Here is a 20,674-nt window from a genome sequence, read left to right on the forward strand (position 1 = left end):
TCCCTGAGCAGGGTTTCCATGAAAGGTTATTGCTATTACAAAAATATATTAAAGTTTATCACGTGCATTCTATGGTTACCGATGTAAAAAAAATCCTGGATTTTAAATTTAGCATTTGCCGCATATAAACTTTATTTTATAAAGTTATTATAGTTTATCGTGTACGTTTTTATAAAATTATTTTCACTATACGAACTACGTTGCATTCATGTGTAAAGGAACATTCATTACACTTTTGTAACACACGGACTTTTTCTGGTGTTACACACTCAACGACTAACAGAAACTAGCGAACTCATTCAAGGGTTTGTTCAACACAAGGTAAATTAGTTTAACAAGGATATAAAAGCATAGTCTGCATAGGTTATTTTGTACTGTATTAATCATACACAATACAGTTTGGGGATCAATTGATGGATATTTAATCTATCCAATGTTTCTGTTTTGTACGAGGGATAGCTAGCATGCTCGCTAACTATAGCTAGCCTGGTGTTACGGCCAACTTAAATAAAAATACATGATGTAGTATTCTTATTTCTTTTCTCTTGTTTATTCTTAGTACTCCTGTTCAAAGTTGAACGATGTTCCTGACGAGATCAGAATATGACAGGTTGGTGCAAACAGCGATGCAATACAAATTGCTTTGTCATTTATTAGCTGTTTCTTCTTGCTACAAAACAAACTAAAAGGAAAACAATCATGTCTTGTTTTGTAGTGGTGGAATTGAATGTAGTAATTCCAACTACTCTGTGTTACAAAATTCAGCCTACGTTGGCAATTAATTATCAAGCTTTCGTTTTTGGACGTTTCTTACTAGCGTCAAACCGTGCATTTGAAGTTTCATAAAGTATAAATCCGAATGTTATTTCGCACCAATAGTTGGTAATGTATAATAATCACCATTCACGATTTGTTATATTTCAGAGGCGTCAACACATTCTCTCCTGAAGGAAGGTTATTTCAAGTTGAATATGCGATTGAGGCTATAAAAGTGAGTGTTATATGGAACTCCCTCCTAAATATTTTACGGTACAATAAAGTCAGTGTTGCTTGGTCAAACTTCTTTTGTATGGCTCTTTTATTCTTTCCATCTTGTTTGCAGCTTGGCTCCACAGCCATTGGTATCCAGACAACAGAGGGGGTGTGTCTGGCTGTGGAGAAGAGGATTACTTCTCCATTGATGGAGCCCAACAGCATTGAGAAGATTGTGGAGATCGATAGTCACATTGGTGAGCAGTAGTATGAATTTCACTTTACTTTTTGCAGGTGAATGGAACCTCTGAAGGCCCTGGAAAGTCTTTGTTTTATCTGTTTAAATAATGGGGATCAATGGAAAATCACATAATAATTTCCAGTATCAAACAGTTGCCACTGTATAACCTAGAAACATATATATATATATAACTTGTTCACTGACTTTGACAGGAATAGTTGTAAAGTATGTTTTCAAGAGGAATGGGTAGAGGATTGTCTAAGGCTGGTTCACTGTAAACTTCAAGTTGGGAAACCACTTTACTGACGTACAACCACCAGCGATGCACCATTTTGAATATGAGATATGCCCAAGCTCATTCCTTACACAGAAAGTAAGGTTAGATGAACAATAATTTTGCTTTTTCTGCTGTGTGTCTTGTTTCAAAGGTTGCGCGATGAGTGGCTTGATAGCTGACGCCAAGACTCTAATTGACAAAGCCCGAGTGGAAACACAGGTATCTAATTCTTCAGCTTACCTTGCTTACCAGCTGGAGTTTATCTGAATTCTCCACTCATTTACAGAACCATTGGTTCACTTACGACGAGACCATGACGGTGGAGAGCGTGACCCAGGCCGTTTCCAACCTGGCGCTCCAGTTTGGGGAGGAGGATGCCGACCCTGGTGCAATGGTCAGTCTCTTTGCTCTTATTCGTCTGTTCTAAATGTGAGGGATGCCAGTTATGTCTTTTAACTGCTCTTGTGCTTCCTCGACAGAGTCGACCATTTGGAGTCGCACTTCTTTTTGGAGGGGTGGATGAAAAAGGACCTCAATTGTATATCATTTTTACCAGTTGTGCACATTGAAAGTATTAAAAGTGCCACATTGACCCCCTTCATTTAATCTTTTTAAATCTAGGTATCACATGGACCCTTCAGGAACCTTTGTGCAGTGTGACGCCCGAGCAATTGGCTCAGCGTCTGAAGGTGCACAGAGCTCCCTCCAAGAAGTCTACCACAAGGTAGAGTTGTTAATCGGCCGCGGTTATTCAGTTTAAGGAGATAAATGACTCAAAGTTGCCTTTTGTGTTTGAATCCTGTAGTCCATGACGCTAAAAGAGGCCATCAAGTCATCTCTCACCATTCTGAAGCAGGTGATGGAGGAAAAGCTCAACGCAACCAACATTGAGGTGTGTGTGCCTTATTTGACTCGTGAATTGATCACACAACATCCACATAGACCACATTGGCCACTAGTTTTGCTGTAGTTCAAAATTTTGAGTAAGGTTGTTTTCCTCTTTAGCTGGCAACGGTGGAGCCAGGGAAAACCTTCCACATGTACTCCAAAGAAGAACTGGAGGATGTGATCAAAGATATTTAGATGATTTTCAGCGCAGGCACCAGAGAACAGGAAGTACACCTGGCCTCAGTCTCGGGCCACAAAACACAACTTTCCATCAGCACCCAGATCTTTTTGGATTACACCACAGGTTTTTGTTTGTGAGATGTGCTCATGGACTTCTTGCCTATCAGCGTCTGGAATGGGCAGGAAGAAAACAGGGGGAGGGGTCTTTTTTTCTAAAAAACAGTACTTCAATTAAACTGTTGTATTCCACATTTAAATGACCATGCCTATGTTTTCTTACCCTCCACCCATAACTGATATGAACTCCACAAGAGCCTCTTCTCATATAAATATCTTTATTTCTGGGAGTCCATAACAAATGTTACAGTTCTGAAGTTACTGTAAGCCTGTATATTTCTCTCCACGTTTCAAACCAAAGCAGAAATGAAATTTAAGGATTATTGGCAAAGATAAAATAGGAATTATTAGATCACTGTTAATGGCTCCAAATTTGTTGATACACTAAATTAGGTGCTTATTTATTTTATTTATTTTCGATCACTTTTTTTACTAAGTAATATGAAACCATAACACACTTTAAAGTTGTGCACACACAATTAAAAAAAAGACAGGGTGAGATGTTGCTATTCTAGTTTAATGTCAGCCATAGGCCTTTTCTCCTCCACATCCAGAAAATGCGAGAGGCAGTTCTTAAGTTTTGTGGACTTTTGTTTCCTTGCAGAGCACTTCATTTTTAGTGCTTCCTGGAATCGTAAAATTCACAGGAAGAAAAGTGGGGAAATATTCACAGAAAAAAAGGGGGGGGGGGGCGGCTTAAAGGTTTGCTTTATTTAGATCAACCGCTAAGAGGCGCTAAAACCCCAGGAAAGTCACGATATTAAGTAGTCGAGGAAGAGCCCTGCCGTCCAATGAAAATGCGGGTTATTCTCGTCCTGGCCAATCACGCGCCGCCGTGGAGGGGATGGTAACGAAAGATACGTTCTGGGGGATGAGGGGCGGCACGCGGAGTCAGTGTTTGGAATTAATGAGGCACCGTGAATGAGCGCAAGCAAAACTGACCAGACGATTTAAACATGCTTTCTGCGGCTTACATTTTCATATGGGGATTGTTTGCGTGCGCGCTGGCGAAACATTTCCATGGACAAAAGTCGTTTGTGGGGAGGCCGACGAGAGATTTGAGGGGTGATGAAGAGCGACACAGTTGGGAGAAGTTGGAGATGTCGGAACGCGCCGCGGCAGGACTGAATGAACACTCATGCCCGAGTTTTCCTGGAGTCGAGTCAGCGCTGTTAAACAACACCCACACTGTAAGTCACCTTTTTATTTTTTTTATTTAAACGTCTATAATTATCCCTCCCGAAAGTTCATGCACAAACTGAGTCTGTGGAAGAAAATACATGCGCAATGCGTACTTAATTTGCAATTTTTTAGATTTTGTTAATTTTTTTATGAAGTATACCCGCACAATCCACAAAACTGCTTTTACCAAGAAAATAATGCACAATTTTATTTGATCACTTATGCAAACATTTTGAATAGTAATGTTACCTTCACGCTACAAAGTAAATTGAAGAAAATTCTTCCATTAATGAGCTAGATAAACTCAAAAAAATGTTTTAAACATCTCAACACTTGCATTGTATATTATATTATATTATATTGCATTTGCACCCTCCTCGGCTGACACTGACAGCAGTTCTACTGCACCTGGCAGAGGTGTGTCTTTGGTCGATTACACACGTTTGGTGTCACCATGAAGAAGTTTGAACAGTTTGGTAGTTTTGATAAAAGCTATTTCCTTTCTTGCTTTCTCTCGGGTCCACTGGGATCATTTTCTTCACAATGCTTCTACCACCGAACGGTTGTTTTTAATCAAAGAAAACTTCATCTCCATCAGACGTTTGGGGATGACAAGGAATTTCCCAGGCAGTGTTCCCCTGATGGCAAGTCCACCACAGCTATTAATGAAACAATGATTTATGACCAAAAGAGAGGCAGCTGTGTATTATCATATGATCCTTTTGTTTAATGAAAGAGTTTGGCAACAATATCAAAGCAGCGGCCATTTTTACTTTTAAGGGGAGCATACAGAAAAATCAAAAGCTTTCGATATTCACCTTCAATTCATTCAATGTGTTAAAAAAAAAAAAAAAAACATTAGAAGAACTTGAAAGTCCATCCAGTGTCACTGAATGCATTATGATTGCCTTTTGGTGTCAATCAAAACTAATAATTGGAAATTGAATACTTGTGCCAGTGTACTTAATACATTGGCCAATGAGCATATGTAGGTCATTGGTTCACATCGCATCTATTAGCAGCCAAATAGGGATGGTGCACGGAGTTTTGACAACACAAACGTTCTCGGTAATTGGAGGCTCTTGGAAGAAGCACCGAGACAAAAAGACAACATTGGTGGTATTCATTGTTCTTCCAAAACCAACTGAACTGCCTCGGTCTTCAATCATACGCGCCTTCATTATTACTTCTAGTGAGCCAAACATATCGTCTGTGTTACAAAAGAAAGCGCAAGCTGATTGGCCTCGATGTCCAGAGGAATGTTTAATCCAACTTGGCTGGATTATCTTCCTGTTTATCCACGTGTATCTTTAAAATAATGATAATGGACACACAAATGTTTCTTTTCCATCAGATAATTACATACACAAACAGATTCATGTTCCTTTTTAACAAAGCGAAATCATAGGAATACGATTTCAGCGAATTTGTTTTGAGATGACAATAGTCACATGAATTGACGTTTGCGGAACCGTAATAGTTCTTTGGTCACTTGATCCTAGTTTTAGCTGTTCCTCCTTGAGGCTCCCGAGCGAGCTATGTCGGGGATACCTGGACTTGAGGATTTATTCCCCATTTCCTCTCCACTGCAGGGATGAGTGCACACAGACTCTGGCTGTGGTTTTCCCTTTCTTTATGTGCAACACGTAGGCACACAATTACACTTTGGATGCATGTTACGATGAGTGCGATTCACTTGCAGTCTGAACCCTGAGGCGGTACAGTTCTCCCCCTGTGACTGCATCTGGAGGAAAGACTTTTGAAAAAAAGTCTCCATTAACACCAAGGAAAATTCCTTGATTTGCCGCTAATCATTCTTTTGTGGGGGGGAAAAAAGTTGCTTGATCTGAATACTGATGAAATGCTGAAATTCGAACAGCTAGTTGTTAAATGATTTTATCCTGAGAATGTTTGCTTTGTGTGGGTTTCATTAGAAAGACTCTGGCTGTTTTTTTTTTGTTTTTACAGCCTGGCTTTTTTCTGCTTTGTTGTTGCCCCCTCCTTCTCCAAGCACGTCGTCTAAACCCTCTGGCTGAAAAATGTTGAGGGGAGAGGAAAAAAAAAAAAAAAACAGCACAGAGGTGAAGCTGGGTTGCAGCCAGCTGTTGGAGCAGCAAGAAAAGCACTAGAAATAAGAGGAGGAAAAGTATAGAGACAAAAGTGCTTTTTTTTTTTTGTTCAATTTAATGATGCTAATTATCACCCGGAGCATCTTTTGGAATAAGTGTTGCAAAAAGCAGAACATGGATTGATGGATGGAAGTTTAGTGTCTATTCCGAAACGTCATGCTTTTTGTTGTTGTAATTAGGAGCATTACTGTGAATATATTTGAACAACGCAACTATTCCCTTCCAGGCTTTCACAATTAAAACAATCCAAACATGAAGATAAAAACATATAACCCTTGAAATTGGATTTATCCTTTTGAAATGTGTGTCTTTTTCAAGTCGTTTGAAGTCGAGTTTCCAGCAGTTTAAAGAACAGCATGACTTCAGTTATGGGAAAATGAGTTATAGCCAAATTTCCTCAGAACTGGCACTCCAGTCGGAGTTCAGAATATTCAGAAAGATGCTCTCCTCCCTCTTAAAAATAATATTTTTTAAAAAAAGATGGATATAAATAAAATCAATGTTAGCTAAGAACAGATTTAATGCAAATTATATGAATATAATTTAATGGCCATGTTGTGATGGTATATTTATTTGGGCCAGATTTCACTTATGGTATTTATTTTGGGATTCAGACATTCAAAAACAGAAAGTGAAGTTTCCTTGGTGGGTTAAAAATGAAACATGCTATTGAGCTGTTTTTTTTTTTTTTTTTATATATCAAAATCAGGTATGATAGAATTTTCAAAGCTAAGTAAAATAAATATTTGCTTTACTAATTTCTTTCTCATTTATTTCTCTCTAAATTTAAGTATCTTGAGATTGCTCCATCAATTGAGGATGAAACTACATCACTTACCACTTTGCAGTGTACTTTAAATGGACTGATTTTCTTTTGAAGTCCATTCAGAAAGTCTGTGTGAAGTGACACAAGTGGACCCCGTCCTGACTTTGTGTAATGTGGTCCAACTTGAGCGCGTCGGTGTGTTAGATCAGAGGCCAGTGTTTGACCTCCTCTTCTGATGTTTTACGTGCGTAAACACTGGCTGAGCGCGAAGGTCAACGCTCGCAGAGAGAGCAGGAACAAGTAGCTCTTTGTGTCAGCGTCCGACCTCTGAAGGACGACTTGGTCGGCCAACCTCCCACTGCCGAGCAGTCACTGTGTGATGTGTGTGAGTTTTTAGGCCACAGAAATGGTTGGAGTCAAGAGCATTTTCAAGCACATCTCATAAGGATCAACATGGTTTGAGTTTGGTGAATTGGTTTAGCCAACGTGTTAAAGTTCTCGTGAGCAGCATCTGCCGGGAACATTGGTAAAGAAGCAGACTGACATCAGTAATTGGGTGGAAAAAATGTTTTGGCAGTATTAAACACATGAAATGCAGATTATTTTCGTCCTCTTGGGGTTGCCATCCTAAAATTCTACTGTAGTATCTGTGACTGAATGTTTATGGTTTGAAAGGGCGGAGCCGATCCCTGAGTGGAGATTTAGCTAGCTCTTAACTGGCTTACCTGTTTTAGTCTGCATGTTGACTCAGCGTTCTATAAACATACTGATTGCACTTTTTTAATTTTTTTTTTTTATCATTGCCAGATTTTGGTCACTTGAATCCTCAACATACACTTGAACAACTCTGGATGATTAAACTAAGATGTTGTTTGCTACCAAGATTATCCCACATGTTATGCAACAAGGTGCTGTGAAGTCATGGAACTATAAATCCTCTTCGACTAAATGTCTGAATTGTAAACATTTACAGTCGCTCTGAAGAGCATAATAGTAATCGGTGCAGTCTGCAGCGGAGCGTGCAAGTGCGTCTGTGTTCCCGCTGTGCTTGGAACATAACCGATTGTCTCCTTGTCTGGCTGCAGCTTTGTCATTTAGCCGAATGTGGGTCGCACGCACGCATGCACATACTCACACACACTAACAAACGTAAAGCCGAGTTACTTTGCGTAGCCCGGACTGTCCTCTTTGAGCTGTGCACTCGTTCTTGAGATGCTTTACAAAAATGATGGCTGTACAGGATTTATTTTACATTTTCTCTCTCCCTGCAGTTCAACTTTAAAGTGAGGACCATGGGCTCCCTGTCACTTGCCTGGGTGGGAAATGAATCGGGGGTGAGTCTGCTTACAGTTGGTTTTCATTTGACTTATTTGATGAACTATGTTCTCCCCTGCCAGGTGATTCTGGTGTTGACCACATTCCAGGTGCCTTTGTTCATGATGCGATTTGGCCAGTCCAACCTCCACAGGAGGTGAGCGCTGCACTAAATATGGACACTCAGGAACTCTTTTGTTATTGTTGTTGTTTGCCACAAGTGAATTAATTTAAATGCAACTTTGTGTCTGTCAGTCAAGACTACGGGAAGACGTTCACAGATGTGACCCACCTGATCAACCACACCTTCATCCAGACAGAGTTTGGCATTGCTGTCAGCCCAGATCACTCTGGCAAGGTGCTTCTTAAAAAAAAAAGTTTATTTCGGATGTGTTTTTTAGGAGCCTAATATCACATTCCAACCGGACTGAGTAACTATTGGTAACATGTTTAATTGAATTATTATTGAGGTTGAAATTGGCTGAAACTTCTTTCTTCAAATGTTCTGTATTAATGCAAACCTATACAGTACATGCACTTTTCTTTCAGGTGATCCTGACCGCTGACGTGTCCGAAACCGGGGGATTTCAACTATTTCGTTCGCGGGACTTCACCCAGACCTTTGAGACATCGGACCTACCTTTTGAGCCCTTAATTCAGATGCTGTACAACCCTGGCGACAGCAACGTTCTTCTAACTCTCAGCATCAGGGTAACAACACTCGCATCCGCACGAGTGTTCAATTTGAGCAATGCATTTATTTTCAAAGACAATAAGAAATAACTCAACTGAATAGTCATGAGATGACAATTGCATAATGATCCGTTTCTACTCCTGCTAGTTGGACTTGTGGCTGTCCGAGGATTTTGGCGCCACCTGGCGGAAGATTTATGACAGTGTTTGTCTCGTCAGATGGTGAGAATTGTCCTCCACATTGGCACTTTGAGGCATGTTTGTATAAGTTACACAAAACCATGCTACTCACCTAAGTTCAAGTGCTGTACGAATTCTTCTTCAGAATTCGATGAATGGGAAAATATTTAATTAGACACACAATAATTAAACCTCTCTGATCATCTGGTGAGTCCATGGATGAATAAGACATTTCAGTTGTGTTTTCAAGTATACATTTGTCACTTTTATTGCGAATCCTTAAAGCCGCGTAAAAAATTGCAATCATCAAACCATGGTGGCAATCTTGTTGAGACATTTTTGTGTTGATGTTTTTCCCTTGTCCTGTGTTGTTATTCCAGCTGCACACAATTTGCAGCGCTTGGCCAACTACGGTTGCTTTTGTGCACCCGAGGTTGTGGTGTCAACCTGTGGTTGTATCTGCTGCATCGTGGGAGCATTGCGATAGCACTGTCTGACCGCAGCTGTCATTTTACCCCTAAAATAGCATGCCAAGCAAGGGAACGGATGCTTCTGTTAGGTAGCGTCATGAGCCAGCAACAGTTTTTGCAATTTATAGATGTTCCATTTTCCCTGTTTATACTTAGACCGCACTTGGACAACAGCCTGGAATGGTTGTTTGCTTTAAAGAAGCCACAAATATAATCTGCTCTGATTTCAATGGAGACGACTGCCAAATGACCCGAGTTCACTCTTCCGCTGTTCCCTTTTTCTTCCGTACAGGGGTGCAAAGAACAGCATTTACTTCACGACAAACTACAACGGATCGTGCAGTAAGTGTTGCAGTCACGCACGTGTGCAGTAAAGCGTCACAACTTAACTCACTTGTATTTGCCAGATGACAAAGGATCGTTGGAGTTAAGGAAGACGGTAGACTACGGCAAAAGCTTCCAGACAATCGCAACTCGAGTTTTTTCCTTCGTACTGGGGGGACGCTTTGTTTTTGCCTCCATCATGACTGGAAAGGTGAGAATCTACACGATCTGGCGCGTTGCCATCAGTGTCACGAGTTATTCAGGCATCTTTTGTTTTTTTTATTAAGGGCACAGAGCGCAAGATCCATGTTTCGATGAATGGAGGAGAAGTTTGGAACATAGCTCAGCTTCCTGCAGTCACCCACGAGCAATTTTACTCAATCCTGGCAGCCAATGAAAACATGATATTCATGCATGTGGATGACCCAGAAGGTCCGGATAATGTTGCCGATGAATAATTTTGATTAAATGAGAAGAAAACAACATCAATTTGCTCTGTGAGACCACGCGCGAGAATAATTCAACATAGAATAGCATCCAAGTGTCGTATTTGTTTTTGTCGCCCAGACTCGGGGATTGGAACAATTTATGTGTCTGATGACAGAGGAACCGTGTTCTCCAAGTCTCTGGAACGCCACCTCTACACCACCACAGGAAGCGACACTGACTTCACCACCATTGCGTCACTCCGGGGCGTTTACATGACCAGCGTACTCACAGAGGGTAAGCCAACTCACATTATTGCATGTGGGAGGGAGTGTGCATGCAAGGTCTATTAAATGTAGGAACATAATAAATATATAATAACAATTTTGACACATTTTGGGCATTCCCCCCCAAATTTTTTTTCCCCTCCCCAAAATACGTCTAAGACTAGTAGATGCTAACGAAATATGTAGTGTGCCATTTTGGTCAGTCAGAATCCGTAATTTGCTGAAAAGGCACAGTACTACTGATTTTGTAATAAATAAAGTTAAACATGCATGACAACTTGTGTCTGTTTAGACGAAACAGTGGAGACAGTGATCACCTTCGACCAAGGAGCGCGATGGCAGACATTACGTCGACCACAAAACAGCCACTGCGACACTCAGACCGCCACAAACAGGCCAAACAGAGTAAGGCGGTATTTAAATGATCCGAATGTCCACTGCGCACGTACAAACCGTTCGCCCGGTTTCATTTCCACTTGTGTCTTTACAGTGTCGACTCCACATCCACGCCACTTATAGTACAGCCATGAAGATGAACGTCCCCATGTTGCCGCTCTCGCAGCCAAGCGCAGTGGGCCTCATTCTTGCTCATGGTATCAAACGCACAGAGAACTTTTGGAAGTTTATTTTCTATATATTTTACAGCACACGTTACTCTCTTTAGGCAGCGTCGGGGATGCCGAGTCGATTGTCGCGCCTGACGTTTACGTGTCCGACGACGGAGGATACTCATGGTTGTTGTCTCTTAGCGGTCCTCACCATTATGCTATACTGGACTCAGGGGCTCTTCTCGTGGCTGTGGAGCACACCAACTTCCCTGTCAATCAAATCAAGTGAGGAGCGATGCGGTGCAGCAATTGTAGTCGTTCGCAGGACCAGTCACTCTAGGTCTGACTTCATCCAATGCAGGTTTTCCACGGATGAAGGCCGGTGCTGGCGCACCTATAACTTCACCGATGACCACTTCCACTTCAGCGGAATGGACAGCGAGCCAGGCTCCCGCTCATTGAATGTCAGCCTGTGGGGCTACAGAAATGACTACACCAAATGGGTGGTGATCACCATTGACTTCAGGAATCTCCTCACCCGAGACTGTGAGTGATTTTTGTGACGGAATTGCTCAAGGAGGCCGTTGCTCGGGCAAGACCGTTCAGCCAACATATGTGTACATACATGTAGGTAATGACGAGGACTACGTGACGTGGTTGGCTCACTCTGCCGACCCTGACAGCACCAACGACGGCTGCGTGTTGGGCTATAAGGAGACCTTCCTACGTTTGAGGAAAGACTCGGCCTGCTGGAATGGGAGGCAGTTCAGTGGCAGGCAGCATCTGTCATCTTGTGCTTGTACACTGGATGATTATCAATGGTACGGTATGGCGCCACCTATTGACAAGGTTGTGTAGTTATGCCCCATTTTATGGAAATCATGATGGCTTATGGTGAGTTTCAATATGTTGCTGCACAGTTGGGAAACATTCGACTCTGCTCTGTCCCATAGTGACTTTGGATACTTTCGACCTGAGAACAGCTCGGAGTGTGTGGAGCAGGAGGAGATGAAGGGCCATCCTCTAGAGTACTGTCTCAACGGAACCACTGAAGAGCTGCAGACCAGTGGGTGAGTATCTCCTGTCTTTTTCTTTTTCTTCAATAACAAAACTAAAAGGAAATAGCATCATTCAATATATATTATTTCTATACTTCCATTAAAGTTACCGGAAGATTCCAGGAGATCAGTGCACTGGTGGTTTCCAGCCTGTCAGAAAAGAGACGGACTTGAAAAGGAGGTGCACCAGTGATGCTCTTCATCCATTTTCTCTGGTAGGTGCCATTCTTTAAAAATCTGTTTAATGTAGACGCAGTGAAAATCCAAATACTGTAATCTGTTACATGCAGCATCCTCCCATTTTGGCACCCACTCAATGAATTATTACCAATTGAAACTTTGTAGCCTTTTTAGTTTTTTAGCATTAATTTAAGTAAAAAGCATGGGGGTTTTTTTGTGTGTGTTTTTTCTTTTTTAATGTTAATTGTGTTCTCGCCTTTCTGTCAGACTGAAAGCGGCTCATCAAACGCTGCAATCATAGCCGTGGTTGTTATAGCCATGCTGCTGATGAGCGCCGTCGTGGCTGTCTGGGTGGTCAAGAAATACGTCTGTGGTGGACGGTCAGTCAGCTATATTTCTGCTACATGTCATATTTGCACACATATCTAATAATGATGCCATTGTCCAGGTTTCTTGTGCACCGCTATTCCGTTATGAGGGAACACGCTGAAGCAAACAAAATAGAAGGAGTTGATGACGTTGACGCTCAGTACATGGAAACAGGAACACATGGAGCACATTTTAATGAGGATTCAGATCAGGTATCAGACAATCTGAAATGTCTCATTTATGTCATGTATCTATCTATCTATATATATATATATTTTTTTTTTTAACAACAGTTTTCTGTTTTCTGGCAGGACCTCTTAGAATAGGTTTGACCCCCTCCAAGCTTCATTGATGCCTGCTTGTCTTCATGCTGATTAACATCTGCTTCTCAATTTTCACTATCCCTTGGTGGCCAAAGGATGAAACTGCAGCGGACTGAATTTTCATATGGTTGAGGTTCTCACAAAGATCAGACCATTGCAAAGAAACACAATGTGGAGGGGTATGAGGCAAAAACCCAGCACAGAACAGAAGAAAGGCGTCTTCTTGTTTTTGTCGGCGTCAGTGTTTTTGGCATTTGACAATGCACTGCAAAGGAGTTTGAGATGTTTGAACTTGCAGTGTTATAGAACAATCAAGTAATAGAGTACAGCTACTGAAAAAAATCCTTTATATACAATCATTACTTTTTCAGTCTTCAAAGTATTTTTGTATTAATTCAGTCGTGTACAGTAGCCGTTTCACTTTGTAGTTTCACCTCAATTGGGCTGCAATATGTAAGCTGTTTTTATTGTTATAATCACAGCGAAGCTGGGGTTTTTTTTTTTTTCCCTCGAAACGCACTTTTTGACTAACATCTGTGAGCAGATGCATTTAAATGCCCTCTCCCGCCGAATCATGAATTTTCGCTTTTGACTGTAGACAGCGAACCTTTTTTAAAAAAATATATATAATCACATTGGGGGACGCACTTTAGATGCCAACTTTTTAGTGCACACTGTTTGCCTGTATTATATGAAGCTAAAACTACTACATCTATTTTTCCCAAAAACAAAGTATCCTAAATGTAGGCAAAACAGAGTATTGAAATAACATTTCATTTGTCCAATATTATGCATAACAAATATTTAGTTTAGTTTACTTTTATTCACAAACATTTTGAGTGACATAAGAGAACCATGCAATTCTAATGTTGAGCTGAATAAAACGAAATGGTCATGGTCTGACAGTCAAGTGTAAAGTTTGGAATAAATCTTTCTTAGGGCGTAGGGAATGTGAAGCACCACAATGTCACAGATATTTTCCGCTCCCCATTCTGTGCAGTGAAAACAAGACTTGAATTATTGCCAAAGCACTTTTATTGTTATGTTTCTAATTGTAGAGATAAATCCACCGCAGCCCAGCAATTAACAAACATGAAGGTAATACTAACCCAAAAACTTTACTTGAATTTTTTTTAAATATACACAGAGTCAATATTAACTCTCTATATATTTTTTGTATTTCCCCACATAATAAGTCAAAGTATTAAGGTGGATACAGGTACAACAAAATAAACAAGTCTCAACCATTTTGTCATTATATATACACGTTTTCATCCAGTATTTTTAAATACATGCATCTTCTAATCATAACTTAATGTACGGACAAGGCTTATCTCTTTTATCCCAGCAGATAAGCTATATGCTGTAGAGTTGGTCTAAGAGTCAGGCACGTTCTCAAGTTATTAGAGCAGCTACACATGCTTGATGACTCTTATACCCAACAGCTAGTTACTGGAGTTCATCATTAATATGTTTGCACTGTATCTACACATCTGTGAAAAAATGCATTCTTGCCACATACATAATATGGTACCATGCTCCTCTTGTTTTTGTATATTTGACTTGAGAATAATGTCATCATGCTTTCTTGACATTGTTGTGATAACACCAGGGACGAAGAGTATTTGAATTGAAATTATCTCACAGTACAGCTTGATTCACATGTGTCTTTTTAATGAATTTATTGATGAATTAAATGTCTCTTTAACATACTTGTGTTCTGATTTGGTTTGGTCTGTTATAAGTCCTGAACGAAGCTAGTGACGGTCGTTATTTTATTGCATAATTTGATAGATATTTTTATTTTTTTATTTGCTTAATATACAATGCTTTTTATTAATGAATTTCCTATTTGCTTGATCCAAGGCAGTCATCGTACATTATGGGAAAAATCTCTCTGTACGCCACTTAACCAAACAATGAGATATTGAACGTGTACCTCACAATTGCGCCTCCTAAACACTAGGGGCCGCTACTACCGCCACGTAGCAGTTCTTCCGGAAATTCTTCCGTTCATTTTGAAAAGCAGTTGGGCTAAGTGATTAGCTTCCACTTAGCTAGTGTCTAAAACCCAGGATTTAGACTCTCTATTTTAATCCCAAAATGCCACTTTGGGGCTTTAAACAACAATACGTATGGAGCAAATTAACGGCGTTAAAGTGATACTAGTTAATTCTGGTAAGATCATTTTTTTAATTAACATATGTTCAGGAAACGGGACAGAAGGCTAAATGTTAGCTACATTTATTGACACGCTTGCTAGGAACGTTTGCAAGATTTGTAACCGGTCAAAATGACTCTTTTGATCGACCTTATGCAACAGTAGCTATCTGTAGTTTTTAACTTACATTATTTGATTCGATTTGTTTTACGTTCTCTGATGTCGCTGTAGAAATTGGGTAATTGTCTAACGTTAATGCTGATAATAGTTACTGTTGTCTTTATTACATAACCGTTTTCTATCAAGCTTTGCATGCTTTGGGTTTTGTGAGGGCATCCACAAAGTTTCTTTGTTAAGAAAAACTACAAAGAAAAACAACCAACAATGAATGTGACTAGAATCATGTTTGTTCTATGTGGTCAGTGGCTTTCATAGGTTTTTGTGGATTTCGTTTATACGGGACAGCAACGTGACGCGTACCTAATTTTCACTTATTTTTATGTGGATTCCTCAGAGTTGAAGATGAGCTCCCTATCAGCCCAGGCCTCCGCCTCAGGCACGCCATGCAAGGCATTGCCTGGAGAAGGAAATCAGGTACATTGGATCAACAACATGAGATTAAAAATGCATCTTTGCTTATTATATACATACATAATTGATCCTTTAAATGTATTCCAGGTCCAACCCAAGGCCCCACTCTTGCAAATACTGCGCATTGCCGGAGCCCAGGAGGATGTCTTCACACTCAAAGAGGTTAGCTGTCAAGTGAAATATTCAATTTAAAGAGTGGGGACACTACAGTGTTAATCCCAACTATCAAATAGTAATCTAACATTCTCGTTCATAAATTAGCACCTCCAATATGTTCAGATTGAAAAAGAAAATATCGTAGTAATTAGCTCGACTGTCAAGTGTTGCCATCATAACTTTACAGATGTCCTTATACATAATAATGTTTGTGTAGGTAATGCACTACTTGGGCCAGTACATTATGGGAAAGCAGCTCTATGACAAACAGAGGCAGCACATTGTTCACTGCCAGGATGACCCTTTGGGAGAGCTACTTGAAGTGGAGAGCTTCTCTGTCAAGAACCCAAGGTACATATTTGCAATCGCCTTTTTGTTCAAAATCTAGCCTTTTGTTTTAAATAAATGTTTTTTTCCTTTGTTTTGTGTCTGTTTTTTAACAGCCCGGTGTATGAAATGCTCAAAAAATACGTCGTCATACTTGGTAGTACTGGTAAGTGACAGAAAAGTGTCAATTACTTATTACTCATTGTCTTATTGATGAAGGATTTTTTTCCCTTTGGTCTTAATTGCAGTTTAACTCTATCTCATTGATTGTCATATCCCCTCATAGTGTAAAGTGTGCTTGTGATGAATGCATGTCTATTTAGGGTCAGGGAAGAAGAATGAGAACGGCATTCCATGCCTTTTGCTACAAATCAACAAAAGAAGGCCTTAGTGAGAGTGCGTGGTGTTCTTGTTTCTGTTACTATGTCTTATCTGAAATGCAGACGCTGCAGAGAATCTTTCTGTGGGCCATGAGTGTGTAGAGGGCGGAGTGGAAGATCGTGGTCAGGTAAAACTGAAACATGGTGCTTAGAAGAAACGGAGTCCCCGACCTTTCTCGCCTTGCTACACACAACCAGAAACTTGAGTGCAAAGTGCACATACTGACTAGAGTGACTGGGTGGTCTGAAATTTACGAATCCAAAACCAGTATTGTCTTGCCAGTATTCTCCAGACATCACACAATATGATCGATACTCACCCCCCCCCCCCCCCCCCACGCACACACACATTAAAACTTAGTCCACTTCTTTTATCTCAATTTTTACTTTGACTTAACTTTCTCCATTTTGATAGCATTTTAACAAGTTTTGAAACACATATGCTAGCCTGATCCGACAATACAAAATGTAGGACTATAAGAAAGACTTTGGACAAAATATTCACACGTCCAAAACCACCACTTTACTCCATCATGGGTAGCAAACATTTTGTCCTGTCGTTGACTAAAATTGATGTTATCTTGGCCCAAAGGTAGGAATTTGTTAAAAATGATTAAATTGACCATCTTTGGACAAATTAGTTTTCTGCCAGACAATGACTATATGCATAGTGCGGTATTACCCAAATTGAAACCAAATGTGTTTCCACTCCCAATTGTCCACGCAAATTAATTTGACAGCAAAGCGAATCTAATAATCTACTCGTCAGAGGGTGTGTAGCGAGATGAGGTGCAACGGGCTGCTGTCTTCGTTAGTGTCCTTTTTGTACAGAGTGGCACCGTCTCTGTACAGCCCCATCCTCGGTCTGGTTTGGTGGAAGGCCGTGCCGCTTCAGTGCACCCCACCGGCTCCACTGTGGATGGGGGGGCAGAGTCACTGTCTCTGTCTGTCTCAGAGTTCTCTTCTCTGCTTCACAATGGAGGGTCGCAGCTCCCAATCAGAAAGTGGCCTCGTGAGAACCCAAAAACCTCTTCTTCCTTCCCTTTGTGTTTTTCCCCGTTGGCTTCATTTTTGGTGTCCCAGTTGTCACTGAAATTCTGCCTTGTGTGTCTCCCTTCCGTAATCAGAGGCTTTCATGACAAGGAGCTGCGAATCCTCCAAGTAAACCAGCTAGAACTTTGTGGTCTAATTTATTTTTTATCCTCCCACCTACCCCCTCTACCCCCCCCCCCCCTGTAGATGTTGGTCAAAGCAGGACCAGAGGCTGCCGGTGAAAGGCCTCCCCTGCTGACCTGTTCCCAGAGAAGACCTCGAGATCCCGATGATGGTAAACAAACAGTTTGTGTGCTCGGGAGCGTACGGATACTGTTCAGAGCACTAAAACCCCTTTTTTTTTTTTCCTCCTTTTCCAAACCCATTCAAGACTCCCTTGAAGGTTTGCCACACACTGCCTGCAAACGACCCAAATTAGATGTCAGTCTTGATGACTGGGACCTCTCTGGCTTGCCCTGGTGGTTTTTGGGCAATCTCCGCAGCAACTACAGCCGCAGGAGCAATGGCTCCACTGATATTCACACCAACCAAGTAAGAACGCCGCCATGGCCGTTTGTCCGTTTTTGAAGAGCACCGAGCCAATTGAGTCAACTGTCTGCCGCACAGGAGGAGGACACAGCCATTGTGTCGGACACCACAGAGGACCTGTGGTTCCTGACGGAAGGCGAGAGTGAGCAAGTGAGTGTGGAGATGAAGGAGGCCGCGCTGGAGGAGAGAAGCGCAGGAGAAGGAGATGCTCAGCTTGTTGAGGAGGATGGGGGAGAAAAAGAGAAGATGGATAGAGAGGTCTTTACCTATTTTTGATTATTTGCCAACATTTCCCTTGGGAAATGGGAATCTCAAGGCAACACTTTACAGTTGTAGTTGTAGTTTACAAATGGATTGTTTTCATTGTGGGTTTCAGATGCAGGAGGAGCCAGATGAAGACTCTCAGTGTCTCAGTGATGACACAGACACCGAGATCTCCACACAGGTTTGGATAACATGCCTTTTTTCCCTTTTCTTGTTGTTGCAGTCATCATTTGAACTAACAAAAAAACTAATGAAATAACTGAAATGAAAACTTGAACCAAGAAACAAACTCAGTTTGAAAGAAATAATTAGTAAAATAATACTACACCTGCTCTAGAAACTAATTAAAAGTGAAATCAACAAGCAAAACTGAAAAATGAAATAGCAGGCATAGTGAAAAATGTACTCTCACCGGCAGGATGCGTGGCAGTGCAGCGAATGCAGGAAGTACAACTCCCCCCTGCAGAGGTACTGCGTCCGCTGCTGGGCCCTGCGCAAGAACTGGTACAAAGACGTGCCCCGACTTGCCCACTCCCTTTCCGTCCCCGACATTCCGGCGTTCAGCTCCCTGAGCGCGCACCGGGAGGACGAGGACAGCGACGCGGGTATCGACGTCCCCGACTGCAGCCGCACCGTTTCCGACCCGGTCATTCTGCCCTCCCATGCCACGGCTGACAGACCGCTGCCACACGCCACGACGGCCCGACGCCCTTCCGGCCACAGGGACGAGCAGGCATCAGGGGGGGAGAGTCAGGAGAGTCTGGGCATGGAGGTGGAATGCCCCCCGGAGGCCCTGCTGGAGCCGTGCAAGCTGTGTGGGGTTAGACCTCGCAATGGCAACATAATCCACGGACGCACGGCCCACCTCCTCACCTGCTTCCCATGTGCCAGGAGGCTCCATAAGTTCCAGGCTCCTTGCCCGGGATGCGGAAAGATTATCCAGAAAGTCGTCAAGATATTTGTCGTGTAGAATACCAACGGCGCTCTCATTTGCATGCACTCTGTGTACTGTGTTTAGCACCATCTTCATTTAGCACTTTGGCGCCTCTGAAGGACGGACGGAGCCGTATTTTGTTTGGTGCCACATTCTCGCAAGGTATCAGTAAGAGCAGAGATATATATTAATTTATGAGAGTGGCCGTGCAGCTATTTTGTGCCCTTATGGTAAAATAAGATCTCTTGAATGGTGCTCTCTGAAAAGAAGTATTTTTTTTTTTGTCTTGATTAGTTCTCCTCACAAATTGCCTGTGCAGAGAAGAATCAAAGACTTTCTTCCACCCCTCTTTCCAGTTTGTTTTCAATCTTCCGTTTGGGTCAAGGATGCGAGTAGAAGACAAGGCTGCGGAATGAAATGAAACTACGATGCTCTTACTACAATCGTCTTCCTCAGCTCTCCCTTTGTATGTAAGCCAAGAATCTCCAATTACTGTCTAATTGCTCAAAATGATATCCGAAATTTCAACATTTTCTCCTAGGGCGGCCTTATTTGACCAGACCACCAGTAACCTGACTATGTATTTATGATCATTTTAAATAGAAGGAAAAGCCTGCACGTGTTCTGTTTAAGAGTAGACAAAGTAAAACGTTTTCCAGGCAAAATGCATTAATTGTAGTAAAATCAAAAGGCTTAAGGGGGAGGTTGGTGGTTGATAAGAGCTTTTCACTGCCATGTGTGTTTTTCTTTAGATTTTGGTACCATGCCTTTGAATTATTTGAAAGATTGTAAAGTACAACTTCATACTTACATTACTTTTTGAGTGATGATGTTGAGCCTTCTACATAAGCTGTACAGATGTCACCGAGCTTCAGTGAAGTTGATGATTTTTGTCTCCTTGCTTGCGCTTTATTTCTCTGCCTATAGGGGGCGATATATTTTCTGTGGTGGTGTGGACAAGCTGTACATTAGCACTAACAATAAAAAGCAAATGTAGACAGATGCGTGTCCATAGTGATGCTACCTTTGAGTTTGTAATATGCAAGAAATGAAAATAGCTTGCTGCGTTGTCTCTTGACAAATAAACATCTACAATTTAACACAATGGAGGCAAACTTGTGTTCAAGGCAGTGGCATGTAAAATTGAGGGGGGCATCCACCCTCTCCCAGTCAACAGAAATATTAAAATGAGCAGTACATCGTCTTTCTGGGCAATATGCAAGCAATGTAAACAAAAAAATATTGTAGAATAGTTAATTCAAAATTAATATTGCATGCTTGTTTTTTAATTGCATGCAATCAATTTAATTGTTGTAAATCAAGTTACAAGCTTGAATTTGTCATTTTACTATTATG

At 41.3% G+C, this 20,674-nt stretch overlaps 3 protein-coding genes across 3 annotated transcripts; all 3 read left to right on the forward strand.

The window, feature by feature from the left end:
• The first annotated feature begins 213 nt into the window (after positions 1–213).
• On the forward strand, positions 214–2,815 carry psma5 (proteasome 20S subunit alpha 5). Its single transcript, XM_061292415.1, has 10 exons — positions 214–321; positions 560–610; positions 925–991; positions 1,103–1,229; positions 1,642–1,709; positions 1,777–1,884; positions 1,970–2,028; positions 2,112–2,214; positions 2,296–2,382; positions 2,496–2,815. The coding sequence occupies exons 2-10, from the start codon at positions 582–584 to the stop codon at positions 2,571–2,573; spliced, it is 726 nt and encodes a 241-aa protein (XP_061148399.1). The 5' UTR covers positions 214–321; positions 560–581; the 3' UTR covers positions 2,574–2,815.
• Positions 2,816–3,538: 723 nt separating this feature from the next.
• LOC133162099 (sortilin-like) lies at positions 3,539–14,636 on the forward strand. Its single transcript, XM_061291041.1, has 20 exons — positions 3,539–3,865; positions 8,024–8,086; positions 8,150–8,223; positions 8,322–8,424; positions 8,616–8,777; positions 8,908–8,981; positions 9,702–9,751; positions 9,817–9,944; positions 10,021–10,165; positions 10,301–10,456; positions 10,739–10,851; positions 10,937–11,039; positions 11,111–11,279; positions 11,356–11,540; positions 11,626–11,815; positions 11,948–12,064; positions 12,159–12,267; positions 12,500–12,612; positions 12,681–12,813; positions 12,913–14,636. The coding sequence occupies exons 1-20, from the start codon at positions 3,632–3,634 to the stop codon at positions 12,925–12,927; spliced, it is 2,436 nt and encodes an 811-aa protein (XP_061147025.1). The 5' UTR covers positions 3,539–3,631; the 3' UTR covers positions 12,928–14,636.
• Positions 14,637–14,922: 286 nt separating this feature from the next.
• On the forward strand, positions 14,923–20,318 carry mdm4 (MDM4 regulator of p53). Its single transcript, XM_061291042.1, has 11 exons — positions 14,923–15,102; positions 15,600–15,679; positions 15,764–15,838; positions 16,050–16,183; positions 16,276–16,325; positions 16,603–16,667; positions 17,779–17,866; positions 17,963–18,123; positions 18,199–18,378; positions 18,497–18,565; positions 18,803–20,318. The coding sequence occupies exons 1-11, from the start codon at positions 15,060–15,062 to the stop codon at positions 19,352–19,354; spliced, it is 1,497 nt and encodes a 498-aa protein (XP_061147026.1). The 5' UTR covers positions 14,923–15,059; the 3' UTR covers positions 19,355–20,318.
• Positions 20,319–20,674: the final 356 nt, after the last annotated feature.

This window comes from Syngnathus typhle, linkage group LG11, assembly GCF_033458585.1.
Source record: "Syngnathus typhle isolate RoL2023-S1 ecotype Sweden linkage group LG11, RoL_Styp_1.0, whole genome shotgun sequence".
Taxonomy (NCBI): domain Eukaryota; kingdom Metazoa; phylum Chordata; class Actinopteri; order Syngnathiformes; family Syngnathidae; genus Syngnathus; species Syngnathus typhle.

Bases quoted from the DNA above. Each gene is read 5' to 3' on its own strand.
- psma5 (XM_061292415.1), top strand. From the start codon at position 582: ATGTTCCTGACGAGATCAGAATATGACAG. The intron at 611-924 runs GTTGGTGCAAAC...GTTATATTTCAG, and splicing joins ACGAGATCAGAATATGACAG to AGGCGTCAACACATTCTCTC. The intron at 1,230-1,641 runs GTGAGCAGTAGT...CTTGTTTCAAAG, and splicing joins GGAGATCGATAGTCACATTG to GTTGCGCGATGAGTGGCTTG.
- LOC133162099 (XM_061291041.1), top strand. From the start codon at position 3,632: ATGCTTTCTGCGGCTTACATTTTCATATGGGGATTGTTTGCGTGCGCG. The intron at 11,040-11,110 runs GTATCAAACGCA...TACTCTCTTTAG, and splicing joins GGGCCTCATTCTTGCTCATG to GCAGCGTCGGGGATGCCGAG. The intron at 11,541-11,625 runs GTGAGTGATTTT...ACATACATGTAG, and splicing joins GAATCTCCTCACCCGAGACT to GTAATGACGAGGACTACGTG.
- mdm4 (XM_061291042.1), top strand. From the start codon at position 15,060: ATGGAGCAAATTAACGGCGTTAAAGTGATACTAGTTAATTCTG. The intron at 15,103-15,599 runs GTAAGATCATTT...TGGATTCCTCAG, and splicing joins AGTGATACTAGTTAATTCTG to AGTTGAAGATGAGCTCCCTA. The intron at 18,379-18,496 runs GTCTTTACCTAT...TGTGGGTTTCAG, and splicing joins AAGAGAAGATGGATAGAGAG to ATGCAGGAGGAGCCAGATGA.